At 39.2% G+C, this 22,361-nt stretch overlaps 1 protein-coding gene across 1 annotated transcript in view; it reads left to right on the top strand.

The window, feature by feature from the left end:
- The window catches only part of LOC140756551 (oxysterol-binding protein-related protein 3-like), a 58,858-nt gene extending 41,242 nt beyond the window's left edge, over positions 1–17,616 (top strand). Inside the window, exons 11-24 of the mRNA XM_073092074.1 lie at positions 3,776–3,939; positions 4,960–5,080; positions 7,166–7,257; positions 8,309–8,428; positions 10,176–10,272; positions 10,731–10,927; positions 11,404–11,616; positions 12,043–12,213; positions 12,692–12,805; positions 13,603–13,744; positions 14,289–14,403; positions 15,221–15,343; positions 15,562–15,685; positions 17,122–17,616. Coding sequence (XP_072948175.1) covers positions 3,776–3,939; positions 4,960–5,080; positions 7,166–7,257; positions 8,309–8,428; positions 10,176–10,272; positions 10,731–10,927; positions 11,404–11,616; positions 12,043–12,213; positions 12,692–12,805; positions 13,603–13,744; positions 14,289–14,403; positions 15,221–15,343; positions 15,562–15,664 — 1,772 coding nt within the window. The 3' untranslated portion in view covers positions 15,665–15,685; positions 17,122–17,616. The remainder of the gene's footprint in view (positions 1–3,775; positions 3,940–4,959; positions 5,081–7,165; positions 7,258–8,308; positions 8,429–10,175; positions 10,273–10,730; positions 10,928–11,403; positions 11,617–12,042; positions 12,214–12,691; positions 12,806–13,602; positions 13,745–14,288; positions 14,404–15,220; positions 15,344–15,561; positions 15,686–17,121) is intronic.
- The last annotated feature ends 4,745 nt before the right edge of the window (positions 17,617–22,361 follow it).

Raw genomic sequence — 22,361 nt, forward strand, 5'->3', positions numbered from 1 at the left:
CAGCTTAGTCCTCAGGGGTAGCGGCGCATCTGTGGCCGACCTCAGGTAGGAATATCTAATCCTATCTGGGGTTGATTACAGATGTCCATGGGCGGCAGTAGCCACTTACCATCAGGTGGACTGCATGCTCGTCCGCTACTCTTATATTATAAAAAAAAAATGTGTATGTAAGGGGTCGCACCATTTCTTGTGACAATATAGATTACAATAAACGGAGATTACCGGGTCACGAAATATATGTACATACAAGGGGGTCGCCACAAGATTGAAAAACACTGCTATAGATAACGTCCAATTTCAAAAAACCTCACAGTGTCGTCGCGTAAGCATTGCGACTTCAGATTTCAAATTCAGCTCACAAGGCCAGCTTTGATAGAATTTAGAAATCACTTCATATCCCTAAGTACATTCTGTACGTAACACATGTTACGTGCACACACGCAAGCTTCCGTGCATACGTGCGCACACATACGTGATGAACGCACGTTGTAAAATAATATGCTTCTCATTTCAAAATAATATGAATTGTTTTAAATCAAATGGATTGGCTTTGACACTTTAATTTTTATAATTAGGAAGTATTATGTAAATAATATGTTTTTATAAATACAAGTATACAAGTGGAATCCTTTGGAGTTTAAGCGTTTTTTTTTTTTGTATATTTTCTTGCTGAGTATAAAATGTTTGTATCTGTAAAATATTTCAATTTTCATCATATTTTAGTGTATTAGCCCGTTTTCATCAAGTTTCTTTCAAAGTCCTTATATACCACGATCCTGCATGATAATTTTTTTTGGTATTTTATGACTCTCCACTAATATAAATAATGGTGCGTTTTTATCAAGTATAATTGCACATTTTGAGCAATATGAAAATGTGTATAAAGATTTGTTTCTGTTTAAATAACGTTGTTCATTAAAAAAGGTGCCTGTTTCTGCCTTGAAGCATCAGTATGGGAGACTACTGTTGTCTGGTTTGAAGGTAGGCTGTGGCATAAGGCAGTGACAACGGATATGTGGTGAATCTCAGTTAGGACTTCAATACTATTTAGTTTAATTAGGGGTTGAATTAGACGGTTAACAACAAATATACTTGTGTACGGTATACTCCTTTACAATTTATGTTTCTTAAAAACATTTATTCTATTTTTATTTCTAGGTCTAGTCTGCGTACACTTGTACTTAAAAAGGTTTTAAGAAGCATAAATAGTATTTATGTTTCTTAAAAACGTTTGTGCTATTTTTATTTCTAGGTCGGTCTGCGTTGAAATTTTTTATATACAAGTTTTTATATACGCAGACTGACCTAGAAATAGAAATGCATAAAAAAATAATGTGAATAGAAGAATGTTTTTGAGAAACATAAATACTATTATTGTTAATACATTATGTTTCTTAAAAACATTTTAAGTACAAGTGTACGCAGACTGACCTAGAAATAGAAATAGCATTAAAAAAATTAAGAAACATAAATAGTGTTTATGTTTCTTAAAAACATTTTAAGTACAAGTGTACGCAGACTGACTTAGAAATAGAAATAGCATTAAAAAATTAAGAAACATAAATAGTGTTTATATTTCTTAAAAACATTTTAAGTACAAGTGTACGCAGACTGACCTAGAAACAGCCTCACATAAGATACACATATTGTACTAAAAATAAGGTGTCAAATCACTCAGTAGATGCTTCAAATGTCCTTGATTCATTTATCTCATAGAATTTTTCAGTTATCTCAGATAAAAGATAATCTCAATACAGATTTTGTTTGCTCCTAGACATTGCAAATGGATTAGGAAATAGTTTTAGATCATATTACGAGGGATTAAAGTTAATAATTCTATGTTGTGTATATTTTCAAAAAATGTAATGACTACAGTGAATCAGATCATTATTATTGTTTTTCTTGTATGTAAAGATGTTTTAGTTGAAACGGAGAATATGTAATTTTAAAACAAAAGGTTTTTTTTGTTTGTTGACAAAATATTTTAGACTTTTTTGACAAATAATTGTGCGTAGTTTTTGTTCTGCAAAAGGGATAAATTAATTAAGTTTAATTTTAGTTTTCTTAAACTGTTATTCTTACTTAATATTTTGGGTGAAAGAGTGATTTGTGCATTTTTAGGCAAAGTTTCAAAATGACTAGTGATAGTGACAGTAGTGGTATTTTAGTGCCGATTGGAAAACTTTTGCTCTATTATATATTCAAGGAGTTGAAGAAGTTTAGGGAACAAGCTGAGTGTAAGTTATTTTACTGTAATATTTTTATGTCCAACTGCTAGGCTATGCCGCTCCCCACTATTGGGGAGGCATGAGGTGTATAACTAACACACACACTAACGGTAATATATTGTTATTACCATTAGTGTGTAATGCATTGTAATTACCGTGATAGACCTTTTCAAACACAACACATGTAGGACGTTTTTAAACCACCATGTGTATTTTTTTTAAGTGAAAAACAACTTTGTAATATTTGAAAATAAAAATAATATTATTTTTACATTTTAATTTATAATGGGTACGCGGTTTTAATTCCATTTTGCCGATATTACAACTCAGTTGCATGGATCGGAGTCGAAATATCGACAAAAATAAATTAAGAACACGTTAAAAGTCTAAAACCATATAATATTATAGATATTTTTTAATATGATCTCGAACAGATCAGAGATAAGAGATATATCTCTGACGCAAAACACATTTGACGTCATTATTACCTATACAATATTTTGACAGGCACGGCCCATGTCTATGTTACGGTAGATATAGTCCGCGCCAAACTGCTAGTCCGCTCTGAAGTTGTTGCGAGCTAGTGTAGTCATACAATTTACTATGGCGACGCGATTCATTTCTATAATCAGAGCGGACTAGCAGTTTTACGCGGACTATACCTTCACATAGTATAGGAGACTTTCTGTCTACCATAGTACGCTCTGTATAGGCCACCCTTATTTCTTAGTAGCAACGCATCTTTGACTTCAGGTAGGTCTTAAGAAATAAAGATTTGTACTTAAAACATGAAATGTATAAACTTAAAAATGTACTATATTTCCTCCATTTATTTTTTTACCTTGCATGCATTTTTCGCCTATTATTATGATGGCATTAAATTAGCCTAGTATTATGTATGAATGTACATTATGTTGGTAATATATAAATATATATTAAGGTGGTATAATTTCATGATTTAACTCCACCAAACCATTGCTACACCTCTTTACAGTATTATAGAGACACTTATGGAAACCGTTATAATATAGTCCTCAGGGCTAACAATAGCGAACTCAGGTAATACTGCCTATTTGGGGTCGGTAACAGATTTATATGCTCAGTAGAAATCACTTACTATCAGTTACGCAACTGATATTAAAAATCACAATATTCCTATGTGGCACTACTGTAATATATATACGGTATATTACAGTAGTGGTCACATTGAACAATTCCTTCTAATAAGTAGCAATACTTTAACATTTATATTATAACTATAAAAATATTAAGAAATTAAGTAACCAGACTGTTTAAAAATATAGCTGACAATTACACGAATCCAACAACACTTCATGTCTTAAAATCGGTCAAGCCGTTTAGTCTACAGAGCCAAAGAGACATACACAAATAACTATACTTCGTCTAACATACATATATACATATATACGACGGATATATAGTTTCATAGAATATACTATGAAACTATATATCCGTCGCATTATTCGTACTCGTATGAATCCCCCCTCCTTCCTCCCCACCACTACTGACGTCACCGCCCGTTCCAGCGTGCGCGGCCACCCGCCCCCAGTCGCTGCCGGGCGCGGAGGCGCTCAACACCGCCGGACCCACGTCGCTCACCAGCCTGACTCCCGACCACCAGCTGAGGGAGGACTTCACGGTGCTCGCCAAGGACCTGGTCGCCAGCTTGAAGACTGTTGTGTCAACTTTGGTAGGTTTTGGATGAGTTGAGAATGAACGAAAACAGGCAATATAATGCAACATCTATAACATTTCAAAGACAATAGATTTTCCGCTTAAGGTTGATTGTACTGTACACACGTTGGTACTCCTGAGGAATAAATTTGGACGCCGCATTTTTATATCTCTGCCTTATTTAATTACTCTGTGCGGTTGGGCTCGATGGATAATCAAGTAACAAAGGGTACTAATTTAAAAAATAGATATTATTCTTGAATTTAAAGAATTTACCACCATATGAACTACACATTTGAAATCGTTAAAACCTTTGTGGTTCGACTTCGGTGGCACCACCGCCACACATATTTCTGCTTCATAACAGGATCGTTACGCGCTGCTGTGTTCTGGTTTGAATGGTGTGGTAAAGGAGTCATACTTTTCCGAGGCATTCCGGCTTAGTCCTTAGGGGTAGCGGCACATCTGGGGCCGTCCTCGGGTAGGAATATCTAATTCTATCTAGGGTTAATTACAGATGTCCATAGGCGGCGGAAGTCCTTTACCATCAGGTGTACTGCATGCTCGACTGCTACTCATCCTTACTTCCTTACTAATATTATAAATCCGAAAGTAACTCCGTCTGTCTGTCTGGTTGTCTCTTCTTCACGCCTAAACCACTGAACCGATTTTAATGAAATATTGTGCAAAGATAGTCTGAGACCCGAGAAAGGACATAGAATAGTTTTTATCCCGGAAATCCCACGGGAACTAGGAATGGCGATCTAAGATCGATTAATCGGAGAATCGGTCTTTTGGGCCCAAAACATCGATTATTTTAATTGATATTAGTAAGGATTGAATCGTAAACTATGCATTTGATCAAGTGATGATCTTTAGCAAAGTTGAAGGTACGAATTTTCAGTTTTATGTATGTTAGAATGTTATATTATTTTCTTTTAAACGCGGGCGAAGCCGCGGGCAAAAACTAGTATATTATAAAAACAATCCAATATATTACAAATATGTTTAGAATTATTATTCCTATGGTTCCCAGGTGTGCGAGCGGGGTCGTCTCCGCGCGGCGATGGAGGCGGCGGAGGGCGGCGCGGGGGCGGGCGGCTCCGTGGTGGTCGCGCTCAGGACCAACCTCACCACCGCGCTGCAGCAGAACTCGGGTGAGTATTGATGACGGTGATGGATTGTGTGGGACTAAGAATACTTGTATGGTATAGTAATGGTTATGTACAGTGCCGTTCCTGTAGTTTCGGGAGTAGAATAGGACTACGGTATCTCCTGCCTGTCGTAAGAGGCGACTAAAAGGGGGCTTCCGGGGTTGCGGGTGGCAAGAGTGGGAGCTCGAACCGCCCAGCCAGCGGCCCCGGGAAGGACGGCGGTATGTGTGGTTGCATAACGTCGTACACAGCAGACGGTGTGGCGAGCGCCAAGCTCACCTGGGCGGAGCCCGACGGGGCAACGCGCTAAGAGGACTCCGGTTGCGTTCCTTTGGAGATCCCGGAGCCCTTTACGCAGCGCCGAGGACGGCCACCGGGGGGGTTTTAGTGCGGTAAGAATCCCACATAACCCTACGTCGCTCCCACGACACCGGGTACCTTTTGAAGGTTTCCCCCTCGTAAACAAAAAAAAAATGTACAGGGCATGTATTTTTTTAAATGGGACACAATGGCAAAATAAGAAACTATATGGATTAGCGAGCGTTGAACGGAGTTACGGGGATTTTGATATTTAAAATTGTACAATCGACCCATCTAACGGTAAGACTACGACCAATGGATATTTAAAAATAGTGCGTTAAAAATAGTCGTGGTGTATTTTTTTATTAATATTGAAGTAGCAAAGGGGCATACATTCCACCTATAGGCATCTGTAATCAAACCCAGACAAGATGAGAGTCCTACCCGAGTTCGGTCATATAAGCGTTGCTACCGTTTACGCCTAGGAAGTTGGAAAGCTTCGCATAAGTATGTCTCCCTTCCCATATCCTTCAAACCACAACACACCAGAAATAGGTATGGCAGTGGTGCCACCAGGGGCAAAACTAAAAAGGGTTCTATCACCATCAAAACCTTTAGCCGATTTATAGATGCCTCATATTTTATGTAAGTCAGTCGACTTCTATACCTTTCCACCGAAACGTAAGAACTGTTACTGAAACCCTGGTCAAAACCATATTTAAATTAAATTAATTTAATTTCAATTCCATGATCCGCTTGGCGTAGCGGTCACCATACAGGTGTAACGCGCAAAGGGTTCTGGGTTCGATGCCCGGCCAGACATCTAAATGATGAATTTAGATGTATGTGTCTGGGTGTTTGGGTATTTCTCTATGTGTGCGTCCATGGCACCCACGACACAGGGAATCCTAGTGTGGGGCTGTGAGTGTAGAAAGTGATACATTATAACCATTTTAAGTGTCATATTATATTGTATGTTTCCTAAATAAAAAAATGTGAGCCGTCACGGGACGCCTGGCAGATGTGAAACATCGACATTATTTTGTAAAAGTAATATGCAGAAAAGAACATATTGTGATAGGAACTAAATATGTCATAATGATAAAATAAAATATTACGATTTTTTTCCAGATAACGATGACTATTTATTGAATAAACATTTATTTTCATTAAATACAAAAATTTACGAATTTATTTCAAATCGTGACTACTTAATTCGTTTAATCAGTGACTTCGGTAATAATTATATTCGATGTTGCCTCTGAGGACGGTATTACTGTGACAATTGGTCGATGGTAACTGAAGTATGTTACAAAAGTATTGGACATAACATTATCAAGATATCTAATAAATAATCACTTTCACTCTCTAAATTATCACGGTCAGACATTTTATTATCAGAAAAATAATTTGTTTTCAAGTAAAACACAGGTTATGTTTACTGTAGTAAACAACACTGTGTACACTACGGAGTATACACTATAGGTATTCGAGCTCAGTGTAGCGAGAAAGATGGCTTAACGCCAGATCGAGTGGGAGAGAATCGCACAGTCGATTGCGCATGGCGACGCGTCGCCACACCGTACACACTACTGCATATAGACTGTATATATATACCATCGTATAGCGTGGCGACGTGTGCCACGGCATGCGTCGCCACGCCAGAAATCGGTTTTACGTGCGGCTATAAATGTTTCACATAATAATTAAATAAAAATAAAATATACTATTGCCCGTATGTTGTGTTATGGCGTGAGCCGCGCGGGGCGTACATAATGACGTGCGAAGTGTTGCCCGCAGAGCTGCGCGCGCGGCTGGCGCGCATACACGACGCCTCCGACCTCGCAGACATCTCCTCGCTCGGCAGGAACTCCGAGGCTGTGAGTATATACACTTTACAGCACATTCATAGTTCATACCCATAGATTAGTAAAGATTACTCACTCCTAACAAGAAAATGTACCCAGTTTTGAGAATTGAAATAGTTGCGTAAAAAAGTTTTGCCACGTCTCCGTGCAAAAATGTCCCTAAAATATTTGAAATAATATATTATTTCTTTATTATGTAAATTACGCAGTATTGGTTATTTATTCGTAAATTTTCTCTAAAAACGTTTTTATTTGTCAAGAATTCAAAAAACGAACTTACTAATAAGCCGTTTGTGGCTTTATTCAATTTCAAGGCGGCGAAGTATCTTTACTAATCTATGTTCATACTATTTTTTTTTTCGCTACGCGACAATTTTTTTTTTGACATTTAATTCATACTAATGGTTTTAAAACCTAGACGTATTTCATTGTCATTCAAAAGCTACTTAACCTATTATTATAATCCAATAAGAGATTAAACATGATATATAATTTATTTCATGAATTCAAGCAACAAACTCATAATATTAGGTGTAATACCCGCCGTTGCCAGACAACAATTTATTCTCCTATACAATTGACTTATTTATGTTAAATACAACGCAAAAACGGGCCGTGTTCGTTATTATGACAAAGTTTTATCTGAGAAAGATATGGCGTGTCTGCCTAAATATAAATGTAGCGTAATATATATTATTTTATTTTATTTAAACTTTCTTTAATAAATAGTTAGTTATAATTACTTTGGTTTTCGTTAATCCTTTGGCTACATTAAACATAATTAATTTAATCTTTGGCGGCGGGAGATCTCCCTGTGGGCTAGGTGACCATGCCCGGGGAGCGGCCGTGCGTCGACGGTCTCAGTTCGAAGCTTGTATATGTACAAGATGTTAAGAAAACTTCTATAGCGTGATTCAGAATACTCATGGCGCCATCTTTTGACGAGTAAAAGGGAAGTCGTTACAAACCGATATTTTATAGAAACAATCCATTCTATGTACACGTTATGTATCCCGTGTAAGCACTGTGTTTCATTTAGATATACTTAACAAACACATTCCAGAATCGCCAATTCCAACAGTCACTCAGCTACAGCTCCTCATGTGTGTCTGCTTCGGAGTTCTTCGACGCTGAAGAGCATGACGACGACCTGAAGCCGACGGAGATCATTGATGCTGATGAGGTGAGGCTTTCGATCTGATGATGTGATGATGATGTACTATCAACTACTTTAACATTATAATAATTTATAATATGATAACTTTGTTCGTCAGTGATGACAAAATGCATAGTATTTTATTGATAAAATATGTATATTAAGCATTTCACAAATAAATTTGATTTGATTTGATATCAAGAGAATTATTGTAAAAACAAAAAACGGGAATGCTTAAAAATATTATCTACGAGCTTTTGCCCGCGACTTCGCTCGCGTTACGAAGTAATATTATTAACTAAGAAGATTTATACAAAATTGCATCCCCTATTTTATCCCCTTGGGGGTAGAATTGATCAAAATCCTTTTTTAGCGGATGCCTACGTCATAACATCTACCTGCATACCAAATTTCAGCCAGATCCGTCCAGTGGTCTGGGCTGTGTGTTTATAGATCAGTATGTCAGTCAGTCACCTTTGAGTTATATATATTTAGATGTTACTCCCACAATTATGGCGAATCTAACGATATCTGTTTAAAAAAAAAAGTTTAAAAATCGTTATGCCGTTTGGGCTACAGGGCGTGCCAAAGAATGAAACTTAAATACTCTAGGAAAACATTTCCCTTCACAGAAACAGAAAGTTCTACTCTTAATTTATACTCCTGAAGTTTAAAGTATATTATTTTTATTTGACTATTTGACGTATGGACAGTATAATTTTAACTGCACTTAAATGCAGTATTTAATAAAATAAATATATTTAATATTAATAACATTTTAATTGAACTTTAAAAAATATAAATTGCTAATGCTTATGCCTTTTTAAAAACGCACTTTTTTACTCTACAAGCTTTTCTAATTTTTATTTTTTATTGCATATTTTTACGTATGTGATTAATATAAAATATTTATTTTAATATTTATTATGTATTAATGTTTTGCTTACACGATCTTACGGAAATAACTAAGGAGACCATTGAAGAGATACATATAATCGAGATCGTTGACACCGATGAGGTACTGTGATGCCACAAGACACTGTGATGAGAGTGTGATATCAGATAGGGGGTAGATTGTTTTATATATGCTAAGTAGAAAAAATATGTGTGTGTGTCCAAAGGCTAGATGAGTATATTTGGTTTACATAATAGATTTCGTTTCGATGTAATTTAATCGATCGTAATTTGATCGACACATTAATGAAAACATCGAACACAGGTCGCTACAAAACCTTAGTTCCCTCCAGCTCCACGTACGAGAAGCGTTGTAGAGTACTCTAGGTTTTCTGAAGAAGCTTTATGTCCAGTATTGTACTGTTAGCTGGTATGAGGTCATCCAAAAATTACGTCACACGTTAAGAGGGAGGGAGGTCGACGATGAAGTGTGTCATAGTGTGACGAATGGTGGGAAGTTCAAAATGCCGTGACGTTACATTTCACAACGTGATATATCTACAATTTTATTATATGTATATGAATTTAAATTTAAATGGAAATAAAATTTAATAATTTCTGGATGTAAAATTACAAAATTTATTACTTCACACTTCACACAAAATATGACCAACTGTGACAAGGACGGGGGAGGGGTAAAAAAAATCAAGAAATTCTGCAAAATATGTGACGTCATACTAACGAGGCGGGGGGACTCTCATAAAATATAACCAACTGTGGCAAGGACTTGAAAAAATAAATAAATACGTGTGACGTAATTTCTGCATGGCCTCTGCATTTCTGCAGAAAGGTATAGGTTTAATGTAAGATGTTTGTTCAGGCCGGTGTGATCGAACTGGATGGTGACTCTTCCTCCGAGGCCGGTTCGCTGAGCAGCGAAGAGGGCTCCGCTAGCTCCGACAATTCTGATGCCGCTAGTAAGTATTTACTAAAATAATGATTAGTACTTATCTATAAACTTTTATTATAATATACCTAAGAATAGAATTATAAAGAATATTATGATAAATTATTTGCGATACGTAAACGACTAACTATTTAACACGTTTTACAAACGTGTAAATAATTTTTGAATGACTCTTACAACTGGAATCTATTTCTACTTCTTGTATTCAGTTTTTAGAATGAATTCGTACTGTGATTATATACTAAGAAAATTAAAAAAATATATGTAATATATTGATTCAGATGTACTTTAAAATAATTTAAGTAAACATTGTCATAAAATAATGGCATGTAAACACAGGTATTGACTGACATAAAAAAAATGTCCATACTATTTAATATATAAGTTTCTCAATCTGTAAAGAAAATTTCTATAAGAACAAATTTCAATTTTTATTTTTGTGACCAAGAAAGATAATATACCCCCCAGGTATAGCAGTGGTCCCCACGGAGCCGAGCTCCGCCCGCTCGGCGGCGGGCTCGTGGACCCGGCGGACGGAGCTGCCGGCGCCCCGCCCCACCCCCGGGGGGCCCAGCCTCTGGAACCTGCTCTACAAGAACATCGGCAAGGACCTCAGCCAGATCTCCATGCCGGTCACCATCAACGAGCCGTTGAATATGCTGCAGGTATGTGATGGTGATAACTGTACATAGGACCGTAGACAGATATATGAGAGGTTACGGTATCCGGATCTTCCCTTAGTATAGGCGAGAAAAAACCTGAAAATAAGATTTATTTATTTGACGTCAAATAAATGAAACCACTATAAATATTTATGATTTTCTACATACCTCTGCTCACCACAAACCAGGCCTCACCTCAATGCTATCCTCTGTGTAATGATACTAAAAAGTATGTTCCGTTCGTATGGGAATCTCGAAATAAAAAAGGCATGTTCTTAGACAGTAAATACAAACAATATATAAAATAATATAAAATTTTCAAGTGAATCCATTGGCTACTTTTCGATATTTACAAAAGGTGATTTTTTTACATACATTAAGATTATTTCTTTTTAAACTTCTCTAACAAACAGTGTACGTGTAAATTACGAAAACTGATTTTTATATATAAAGATTTTAATTATTAAACATATTACCAGCGTCTCTGCGAGGAGTTGGAGTACTCCGAGCTCCTGGACTCAGCCTCGACGTGCAGCAGCGGCATGGAGCGCATGGCGCTGATCGCGGCCTTCGCGGTCAGCTCCTACGCTGCTGCGGCTCACCGCGCCGCTTCCAAGCCCTTCAACCCCCTGCTCGCAGAGACCTACGAGTGTGTGAGGGGTGATAGGGGGTTCAGGTTCATCGCGGAACAGGTGGGTAGTTTTTTGTATAAAATAATGGGTGTTTTAATAACTGGATTTTATATAAAATAAATAGCAAGTAAGCATTGAGGTCTGCTACGGAATGCTTTGCTACCCTTAAGAAATAAGTTGGAACGCCTTGTATCTCCCTTACCTACAGCCCAACTTTATCCTTTAGTACACAACAGTAGAGCACCAAACTGGTGATTATTACTGAAGACTAAGTTGGAACGTAATAGTCGTAATACCCGCTTCCTTTTGTAGTAAAAGGAAGATAGAAGTACATTTTAAACTAAAACATAACAACGGCACTTATAAGACAGAAATAGGTATGATGATGGTGCCACGGCAAACGAACCACGAAGAGTTCTATTCTTGTTCTACATATTTAATTTTTCTAACAATATCCTGATCGAAAGATGATATTTATGTTTCCAGGTGTCCCACCACCCACCGATATCGGCCTGCCACGCGGAGTCCCCGCGCTGGTGCTTCTGGCAGGAGGCTCGCATCAAGACCAAGTTCTGGGGCAAGTCCATGGAGTTCCAGCCGGCGGGCCGCGTGCACGTCCGCCTGCTCACCACCGGGGACCACTACAGCTGGAACAAGGTCAGTGTGGCCGTGGCTGACCGTGCTCCGGCAGGAGGCAGCATCGAGACCAAGTTCTGGGGCAAGTCCATGGAGTTCCAGCCAGGAGGTACGCATTAGGCCCTACCTAGTGCTGAAAAGTTGAATTCTAGGCTGACAACTGCTCTTCTTATGCTATCCTCTGCAGCATTACAGCTGGAACAAGGTCAGTGTGGCCGTGGCTGACCGTACATCTGTCAAGAGGAACGCATTAGGTCCTACCTAGTACTGAAAAGTTGAATTCTAGGTTGTGAACACTGCGTTCTTCCGCTGACCTCTGCAGAATAACAGCTGGAATAAGGTCAGTGTGGCTGCATCAGACTGGACTTGGCAAGTAGAATTCCGAGGCTCAGCAGACTTCGCGACTTCATGACGTCGGTATCACTAAGATTGGAATAAATTTACTGTCGATTTCTTAGACTTGGATTCGTTCATGTCTTACCCTATGTAATTTTTGCAGGTGACTACGTGTGTACACAACCTGTTCGGCGGGCAGCGCTGGGTGGACCAGTACGGAGATATGCACATCACGTGCCACGGGACTGATATCACCTGCAAGCTGAACTTTATTAAGGTAGCTACAAATTTGTTTTATGTTAATTGTTTAGTGGGTTTTAAAAAGCTTTTAGAGTACTTAAAAGTGTGCTGCTATCGTAGTATGAAGATGAGAAATATAGGGTGAATTTTTCAAATGGGCCTTCAGGGTCAAATCGGAATCTATAGAGATTAGCGAAAATTACTGAAAGGAGTTACGAGACCGATTTTGATAAAAACTAAAACTGCATCATTTGTTTTTTAAAATATATATTTTTCCCTAACCGGGAATCGAACGAGTTCATTTTGAAAAAAAAAATACAGCCTCTATATTATTCCACTATCGAATAGTGTCGTTTATAAGGATCAATTTCTGGGAAGTAATGGTAAATGACAAACTAATGGCTATATAGCATTAAGTCCGCCTTTGTGCCTTTACATTTCTGTAAGGTTCATAAAGAATAAATAAATAAATAAATAAAGGAATAGTATTAATTTTAAGAAAATAGATATTTGTAGGTTTTTATTGTTGCCCTGGGTAACGTTTGCTCGCGTGTCTTAGTTGCATGTGTGTCTCAGTGAATACAGGGGATTACGCCACGCGTTCCAGCATACGAATGTGTCTAATATTCTATAGTTTTATATGCACACGCACACTGGGCGTAGGATCTACAGCGTATTCATTTATGTGTGCGTATGTAACGTGCGACGAGCGGGGAATGTGTGTGTCAAGACTCGCACTCTTCATGTTTGTCAGTATTTGCTGTGTCTAAATCTCTACTTTATAGCCTACTTTATAGTCTATAGATCTAAATAGAGTTTCTGGTTTGTCCACAGGCGAGCTCGTGGTCGAGCAGCCGTCACGAGGTCCGCGGCGCGGTGGTGGACGGCAGCGGAGGCCGGCTGCGGCTGCAGGGCCGCTGGTCCGAAGCCCTGCACGCGGGGGACCCGCCCGCCGCGCGCTGTCTCTGGCGACCCGGTGAGTGCGGGGTTCGACTCCGGCGATACCATAGCCACTCCTATTTCTGCCTAATAACAGCAGTGTTAGGCGCTGCTGTGTTCTGGTTTGAAGGGTGTGGTAAGGGAGACATACTTTCCGAGGCGTTCGGATTAATTCAACTTTAGTCCTCAGGGTTAGCTGCGCATCTGTATGACATCAGATGGGAATCTGGTGTTTAGGGCTGATTACAAATGACCATGGACGGCAGTAGTCACTTCCCATCAAGTGGACTGCATGCTCGTCTTCTTCTATATTACATATAAAAAAGGGAATGATAGAGGAGATGCTGGTGGAAAAACTGAACCGGCATGGAAACTCCGGTTTAAAATGTAGAAAAAGATTTAACCGATGATAAACCAATCTAACAACACAAAGGAATACTGTTTTACAGTTAGCCCGACTATTAGTATAAGTGTGAATGCTTTTAAAAAATATATTAAAAAAAAACATGGTTCGGAGAGCAAAAATAAGTGTGAAAATTATTTAAGAATATATTAATAATGATTGTATGTTATTCCCACAGGCGCGATGCCCCCGGAGCACGAGATGTACTATGGGTTCACGCGATTCGCGATGGAGCTGAACGAGTTGGAGCCCGGCATGCGGGAACTACTGCCGCACACTGACACGAGGCTCAGGTAACGTCGGCAATATCAGTTTTTGTGGATTCATTAATATTTATTTCATAAAGGAAAAACTCAGGAACTCCCATGCCCGGACAGTACGGTAAATTTTAAATTGGATCTTACTTTCTACTCCCTACTCACTTGTTTCGCTTGTTCGCTACTTTTTAATATTTTATATTGGGTTTAAGTTTCGAAATAACAACGTGAGCCGCGTTATAAAATTATGAATCTCCTAGATATGGAGAGAGTTCATTTAAACAAACATACGAATCACGTTTAAGAATTATTTTAGGAGCGTTACTATTGCTCGTGACTAAATTAGAAGGTCTTCTTTAATTTAAGCTGGTTATATACTCACGCGAGAAGTCTCGCCGAATGTGATAGCTTTCTTGCCTTCTTGTTCTCCGATCGGTGTCCGTATTTTTGCCCTCTTCATAGGGTTTCACGGGCGACCAAAGAGAACGGTATCACATTCTCCTTCGGTCTCAATGCGACCATAACATTGTATGTAATTGTGTAGGTAAAGCCGCTGCACTGGCATCCGTTCTGGATAACGGTCGAAAATACGAATGAGAACGTCGCATGAGTGTAGATGCCTTCTCGGTTCTCGGGCAACTTCTCGTGTGAGTTTATAGCCGGCTTTACACTATTGTCGACGTTGAGAAGCCACTTCGATAACCTTCAATTTCAATCGTACATTTATTAAAAAAAAAAATGGATCGATAAATCGTTAGTCACAATTATTTGTACCACCATGGATTAATTTTTTATTTCTTGACCTTCATATTTTTTATCTTTATCTATATTTTACCATGGTGTCCGTGTGCAGGCCGGACCAGCGCGCGCTGGAGGAGGGCGACGTGGACGCGGCGGAGCGGCTGAAGCTGTCGCTGGAGCAGGCGCAGCGCGAGCGACGCCGCGCCGGCCCCGACCCGCCGCCCGCCTGGTTCCGGTGAGACTGCACCATTATCACCATTGTTATTACATCATCACCACCACGGCCATAGTCATAATCATTCTACCATCACTACCATTACCACCAGCGTTATTACCCACTGTACATATGACATGACCACATTGCCAACACTGCCGTCATTAAGACCATCGCCAGGACCTCATCTATGCCGTTTAAAAGTACATGAATATAACTAATTTTTTTTTGGATTGCAGCAAAGCAGTAGAAGGCGGCGAGGAGACGTGGGTGTTTACCGGCGAGTACTGGCGGGCGCGCGACGCCGGCTTCCCGCACAGCGCCGCGCCGCCGCTGTGGTGACCGCGCGCGCCGCTGCCGCTCGTGAGTAGGGGGAGGGGGGGGGGAGCCGGGGCCCGCTCCCGCACGGCGCCGCGCCGCCGCTGTGGTGACCGCGCGCGCCGCTGCCGCTCGTGAGTAGGGGGAGGGGGGGGGGAGCCGGGGCCCGCTCCCGCACGGCGCCGCGCCGCCGCTGTGGTGACCGCGCGCGCCGCTGCCGCTCGTGAGTAGGGGGAGGGGGGGGGGAGCCGGGGCCCGCTCCCGCACGGCGCCGCGCCGCCGCTGTGGTGACCGCGCGCGCCGCTGCCGCTCGTGAGTAGGGGGAGGGGGGGGGGAGCCGGGGCCCGCTCCCGCACGGCGCCGCGCCGCCGCTGTGGTGACCGCGCGCGCCGCTGCCGCTCGTGAGTAGGGGGAGGGGGGGGGGAGCCGGGGCCCGCTCCCGCACGGCGCCGCGCCGCCGCTGTGGTGACCGCGCGCGCCGCTGCCGCTCGTGAGTAGGGGGAGGGGGGGGGAGCCGGGGCCCGCTCCCGCACGGCGCCGCGCCGCCGCTGTGGTGACCGCGCGCGCCGCTGCCGCTCGTGAGTAGGGGGAGGGGGGGGGGAGCCGGGGCCCGCTCCCGCACGGCGCCGCGCCGCCGCTGTGGTGACCGCGCGCGCCGCTGCCGCTCGTGAGTAGGGGGAGGGGGGGGGGAGCCGGGGCCCGCTCCCGCACGGCGCCGCGCCGCCGCTGTGGTGACCGCGCGCGCCGCTGCCGCTCGTGAGTAGGGGGAGGGGGGGGGGAGCCGGGGCCCGCTCCCGCACGGCGCCGCGCCGCCGCTGTGGTGACCGCGCGCGCCGCTGCCGCTCGTGAGTAGGGGGAGGGGGGGGGAGCCGGGGCCCGCTCCCGCACGGCGCCGCGCCGCCGCTGTGGTGACCGCGCGCGCCGCTGCCGCTCGTGAGTAGGGGGAGGGGGGGGGGAGCCGGGGCCCGCTCCCGCACGGCGCCGCGCCGCCGCTGTGGTGACCGCGCGCGCCGCTGCCGCTCGTGAGTAGGGGGAGGGGGGGGGGAGCCGGGGCCGGTCCCGCACGGCGCCGCGCCGCCGCTGTGGTGACCGCGCGCGCCGCTGCCGCTCGTGAGTAGGGGGAGGGGGGGGGGAGCCGGGGCCCGCTCCCGCACGGCGCCGCGCCGCCGCTGTGGTGACCAAGCAAAGCACATGTTGTTATGTGTTCACTACCCCGCTCCAGGCATCTGTAACCAACTCTATTTAGAACAAGTATCCCATCTGTAGCCGATCACAAATACGCAGCCACTTCTAGGACTAAGAGTGTCGCCTTAAAAATAAGTAGATAAGTCAGCCGGCATCCACACCGGGATTTTTGTTTTTAAAATTATTTGTTCGTACATACAAATTATTTTAGAACCATAACAGACTTTCCATTGCTTTCGTCCTTCCTATTTCTTCTTCTCCCTTCTTCAACTAAACATTGTATATTTCTGTTTCAGCGTATACCACAGCACGAGGTGCTGTGTTAGTGGTTGTGTACCTGCTTCCCGCTTAGCGTTTCATATAGCTTTACACGATTCAAGCCTTTGTCGTCGATTATCTATACGAGTCGTTTGTACTAAACCCTATAGTTTGATAAGGAACAAAATCGCGTGTAACTATTACGTTTACGTATAAGGCTAATTTCAAATTTCGCCTGTATTTTTGTTTATTCTATTTTTTATTAAGAAATTAATTAAATTGTTCTTAAGTAAGAGGCTTATTTAAGTTCAAGGTTAATACTTTTTTAAATTCCAAAATAAGGAATAAGTTTGGGAAGGTTATTAGAATATTGTGTTACAAAGTATGTATTTGCGGTAAATTCTAAAACATTCGATATAAGAAATATTTACTAATTCTGAAATGTAATAAGTTATGTTAAAAAGCTATAAAACGTAAATTACTTTTTCTATTATTTAAAGAAAAATGAAATTATAGACATAGACAATTATATGTAAAGATGCTTACAAACTATCGTAAGTGTTGCTATATTAAAATATGTATATAATTTTTTTTATGTTTATTAAAAAATACTTTGCAAGTATTAATTTTATTAAAAATTAACCTTTATAAAAAATTACTATTTGAAATGGCAATAATTGTATTTTTAATATAGCAACATTACAATTTGAGTACAAAGCTTAATTGATCAGTGTTACCAGTGTAATATAGAGCTTGCCATCTAGAAAATAAAAAAATATTAGAAATACTAAATAAAATTCGTCTCTCTGACACTTAAAGTTCAAATATAGAATACTAGGAGGACGGTTAGAAAAAATATAGATTATAAAACAAATGGAAAATATATAATACTATATAAAGATGTTATATTGCCGTTTTTACAACACCCTAATTTTACTTAAAACAAACTTTGAAAAATGTAATAAAAAAATATTGCAGTTATATTTACCTCTCGCTCATACTCTATAGGTGTAAACGAGACACATACAAAAGCTTTTTGCATTACATTCCGTATTGAAAAATCTGTAGAAATTAAAAGCGAAGAATTTCAAAAAATACTTTTTTACTTGTGTATTATTTCGTGATACTTTTTCAAAAGCTTATACCAAGTCTTAAGTAATATTAGGCTCTTGTAAAAACACAAAAATCGTGATGAAATTATCTGTATTAACTACAAAGTGTAGTGAAAGTCATATATTATATATTAGTGCGCTGGCCGTTTATATTCTATCTCGCCAAAGATGGCGTTTAAAAGAAAATAAAAGATCGGATCTACTAAAAATTATTTCGTTTATACGGAATATAAAAGAGATGTATTAGGGTAAAAAGGAATTATGTATGTCACTATAATATTATGTTGATTGAAAGTATACGTTAGGCGTCTGTTACACGCTCAGTTGTCTGTTAGTTTCACGGGTAACTGATTTTACTGACAGCAAAACTCAAGCTAAATATGTAAGTAATACTTATCGGATTAAGCAGAGAACCAAATAGAGATGTGTCTCAGACTCAGGTGGAATTATGAAAACGACCGCTGGGTGAACTACTTTGTCGAGTGGTCGAAATGTTACCACGATCATAAATCGTGTATTTCTTATCGATAATCCGAAAGCATTGGCTACCGTTGGTTGACTCGTCAATGCCCGTGGGAATAATAGGAAAGATAAGGCATTGAACACTTTTGTCTTCAAAAATGTAAGTGATTTAACAAGTCCTTTTATAGATATTTATTAATTTTATTCCATCTCTCAGTTGTTCGTAATTTCAGCATCGCAATAAAAAATAATTAAATCCAACGAGCGTGTAACGGCCGCCTAATATCTTCACCGCTTCTCCTTCTAAACACGTAGAATTTTTAATAAAATGGCTGTGAATAAGATTTCCATTTACGACGACGATAAGCAAATACAATATATTCCTAATTTACATGTACAGATTGTGAACTAACGCGGGCTACACGCGATCATTAATACTGACAGTATCGTCAGTACATAATGACATTGTCAGTGTGTGATAGTGTGTAGCCTGCCTAACGAAGAGTTTAGTATATTCATGTTAAATTTAATGACAAATGTATTAAATGAAGTTATTATTATTTGTTTTTTAGTTAACTAAATTATTGTATTAACTTTAAATGTGTCGTTACGGTTTTTTGACTAAATTATATAATAAAGTGTTGCCGTTATTTATAATATGTATAAATATAGTGGGAATAAAGATATTGTTAGTATCGCCCATGGCTAGGCACAGCTTTGGGCAATGTTGAAATCGGCTGAAATCTAGACCATTCGATGCCTCGATACATAAGATCTCGTTTAGTATCTACAGACACAGAACGTGTCAGACACGCGATACGGATACGCGATACAGAACGGGCCGCGATTGACAAAGTAATATGTTACTGTATAATGTATATTAAGGTGTTTATATCTATCGTAACACGGGCCGTGCCTGTCAGTAATATTGTAAAGCAAAATATAATTTTGTCTGTCACGACCCGTGCCTGAGACGGGCAATGTCTGTAATTACAAATGAACATTTAAACGCAGCATGATAACTGCTATATTTGTACATTTATTATAATGACGGTAAAAATATTTAAGGAATATAATCTCCGACGGGAATTAATATGATAAGTATTGCATATTATTTTGACAAACTTTTACAGTTGTTTTACAGAATAAACTGAAGTAAAACAATTGTAAAATTACATTAGAACTTGTAAATATTGTATTGTAAAATGGCTGCAATTTTACATTTTTGTTGTATGCACGTTGAAATGAAATTATTTAAATTAATAAGTAGTGGGATTAGACGACACGCATGGGTACTCTTAAGGGGGGTGACTGTAATACAGAATATATACCTTTTATTTTTTAACGAGTGGGACACTTTCAAAAGGTACCCAGTGCCTTACGAGCGACACAGGGTCATGTGCCCCCTTTTAGTCGCCTTTTACGTCAGGCAGGGGATACCGTAGCCCTATTCTGGTCCCGGAAAAGAGGCAGGGACACAGAATATATGCCTACATTTCGCTCATGGTTTTTCGATCAATAAATAAAATTAAAGTCGGTAGTTATTTTCAAGATTCTCTAGATTTAATACATATTCCCTGACGTCTATAATACCGATTATTTGTCTGGCCACCGAGAGGATGCATTCCTGAAGACTGTCAGGGAGTGTCAGTTGGGGATGACTAGACATCTCTAGTATCTCTAGTATAATAAAATTTGTTTATATCGATTCTAACTTCTGAATATAAGTATAGCATAAAAAAGACTATATTACGTTTTTGTATTTTTATTTACACCCATTCATTTTATATATTTTAAAGAGCTATAATATTATCGGAAATTTTAAATACATTTAAATAATTTCATTTCGAAAATCGTCATCCCTCACCGCTTGTAAATTTAAGAGTTACGTCAATTCAGCTTTGAAAAATGGGCGGGGTATCGCACTTTATCATGTTATTAATTGCACAAAATTGGTGATGTGCTCGGGGGTGAGAGGTAGGAGAGGCTAAAGGTTTTTGGAAATCATTGGCGTATATAGACCTCTATAATACAGGAAATATATAAAAAGACACGTACGATTACATTATAACAGTGACATTATAACGTTACGATACGTTCGTTGTAAACTGTTATAAATAACGTATAGATTCGTTAAATATAACATGCTATTTTACAGTTTTTTTACGGATAAGTATATGAATATATTTATATATATTTTACGGTTATAAATATTATATCTAACGGATTACTTTTATGTACCTAAATATATACGAGTTGACAAAGACGTTATATTACTATTTTCACCTCTCAAAATGTTGATCTTGTATCTTGACAATCATACTAAAATATACACTAAATATGACTAATTTAATATTGTTTCTTAAATATTCGAAGTTCTCACTAAATAAAAGTCAATTTTATTCATAGTTTCAAAAGTGCTTCCCCATAAACTGCTTTAGCACGATATTTCTACAATTTTTCATAAAAAAATATATTTAACATAAAAAAGCGTTAAAACAGCACTAGCTTAATACTGTTTTTAATCAATATTTTAAAATATACCAGCTATTATTTTGAGATGCGGCATAATATATACAGATTTAAAAAATCCAAATTAATTACAAAAAAAATAATCACATTGCACCCTTAACTGCCTTGCAACACCTGTTTTAATAATTCTAGTCTGACCCAGATTGAAAGATTCGATTGAAGAATTCGATTTTTTAAAAAAGAAAAAAAATATTGCATTTATTATTTTATTTCTTACTACATCTAACCACTATACGACATGACTTAGCCAATATAATTTAAGGCTCATAAAATGAATTGCTCATTATTGTCGTGTACTTTAATTATTTATTTATATGTAGATATTTCAATCTGGTTTGACATAATAACGAGCACAACTAACTAATTGCATAATTTTTATAAATAACATTTTTCTGCGCACTGCCTGCTTACAAAAAAAAGACATTAAAAGACCTTTAGTCTCTAACTCTCCGCTTCATATAGTTATGTGAAGGTAAGCTTAATATGCGATCAACTGTGTTTTTTTGTCATCTGCTGCAATATTCATGTACTTGTAATATATAATGGTAAATGTATATGTTACTTGCTATTTTAATACCATTTTTTCCATTAAATTGCAAAAGGTTACGTCAAAATGTTCATAATGTTTTTTGGACTACCTAAAATACACTACCTACATTGATTTATTATTAAATTAAATGCATTCATATTGGAATAGAATTAATACTTTTTTATTCAAATGTCATCGGAAAGTATGATTGAAATTTTGCTTTATTATTAAATAGCAATACTTTATAAAATAGTTCGAATATGAATTTATGTATGTAATAATGCATGGCAGAATGCATTATTATTATTAAAATATAGTACTGTATTTGGACGTATATTTTCATGGTTCTTCCCGGGTACACTTTATCGATGCGTGACATATGAATATTGGCAGATGACTAAAACGCAATGGTTGATTGCACCTATTGTATAATAACTTTCTCGTATATAGATAACTATGGATGTTGTTGCTAGTTTAGGCGTTCGTTAGGTGTTCTGTAAATAGCGGTTTAACATTCATTTACGATAGATACTAACATTATTCATGTACTAACGAGTTTTCTAACACTAACTTATAATGTCCTGTTATTTTTCTGATCACCCATTCTAATAACATTAAAAATTATATATTTTATCCGAATAAC

This window comes from Epargyreus clarus, unplaced genomic scaffold (genome assembly GCF_041222505.1).
Source record: "Epargyreus clarus isolate Ecla_fem2 unplaced genomic scaffold, WU_Ecla_fem_2.2 ptg000035l, whole genome shotgun sequence".
NCBI classification, from domain to species: domain Eukaryota; kingdom Metazoa; phylum Arthropoda; class Insecta; order Lepidoptera; family Hesperiidae; genus Epargyreus; species Epargyreus clarus.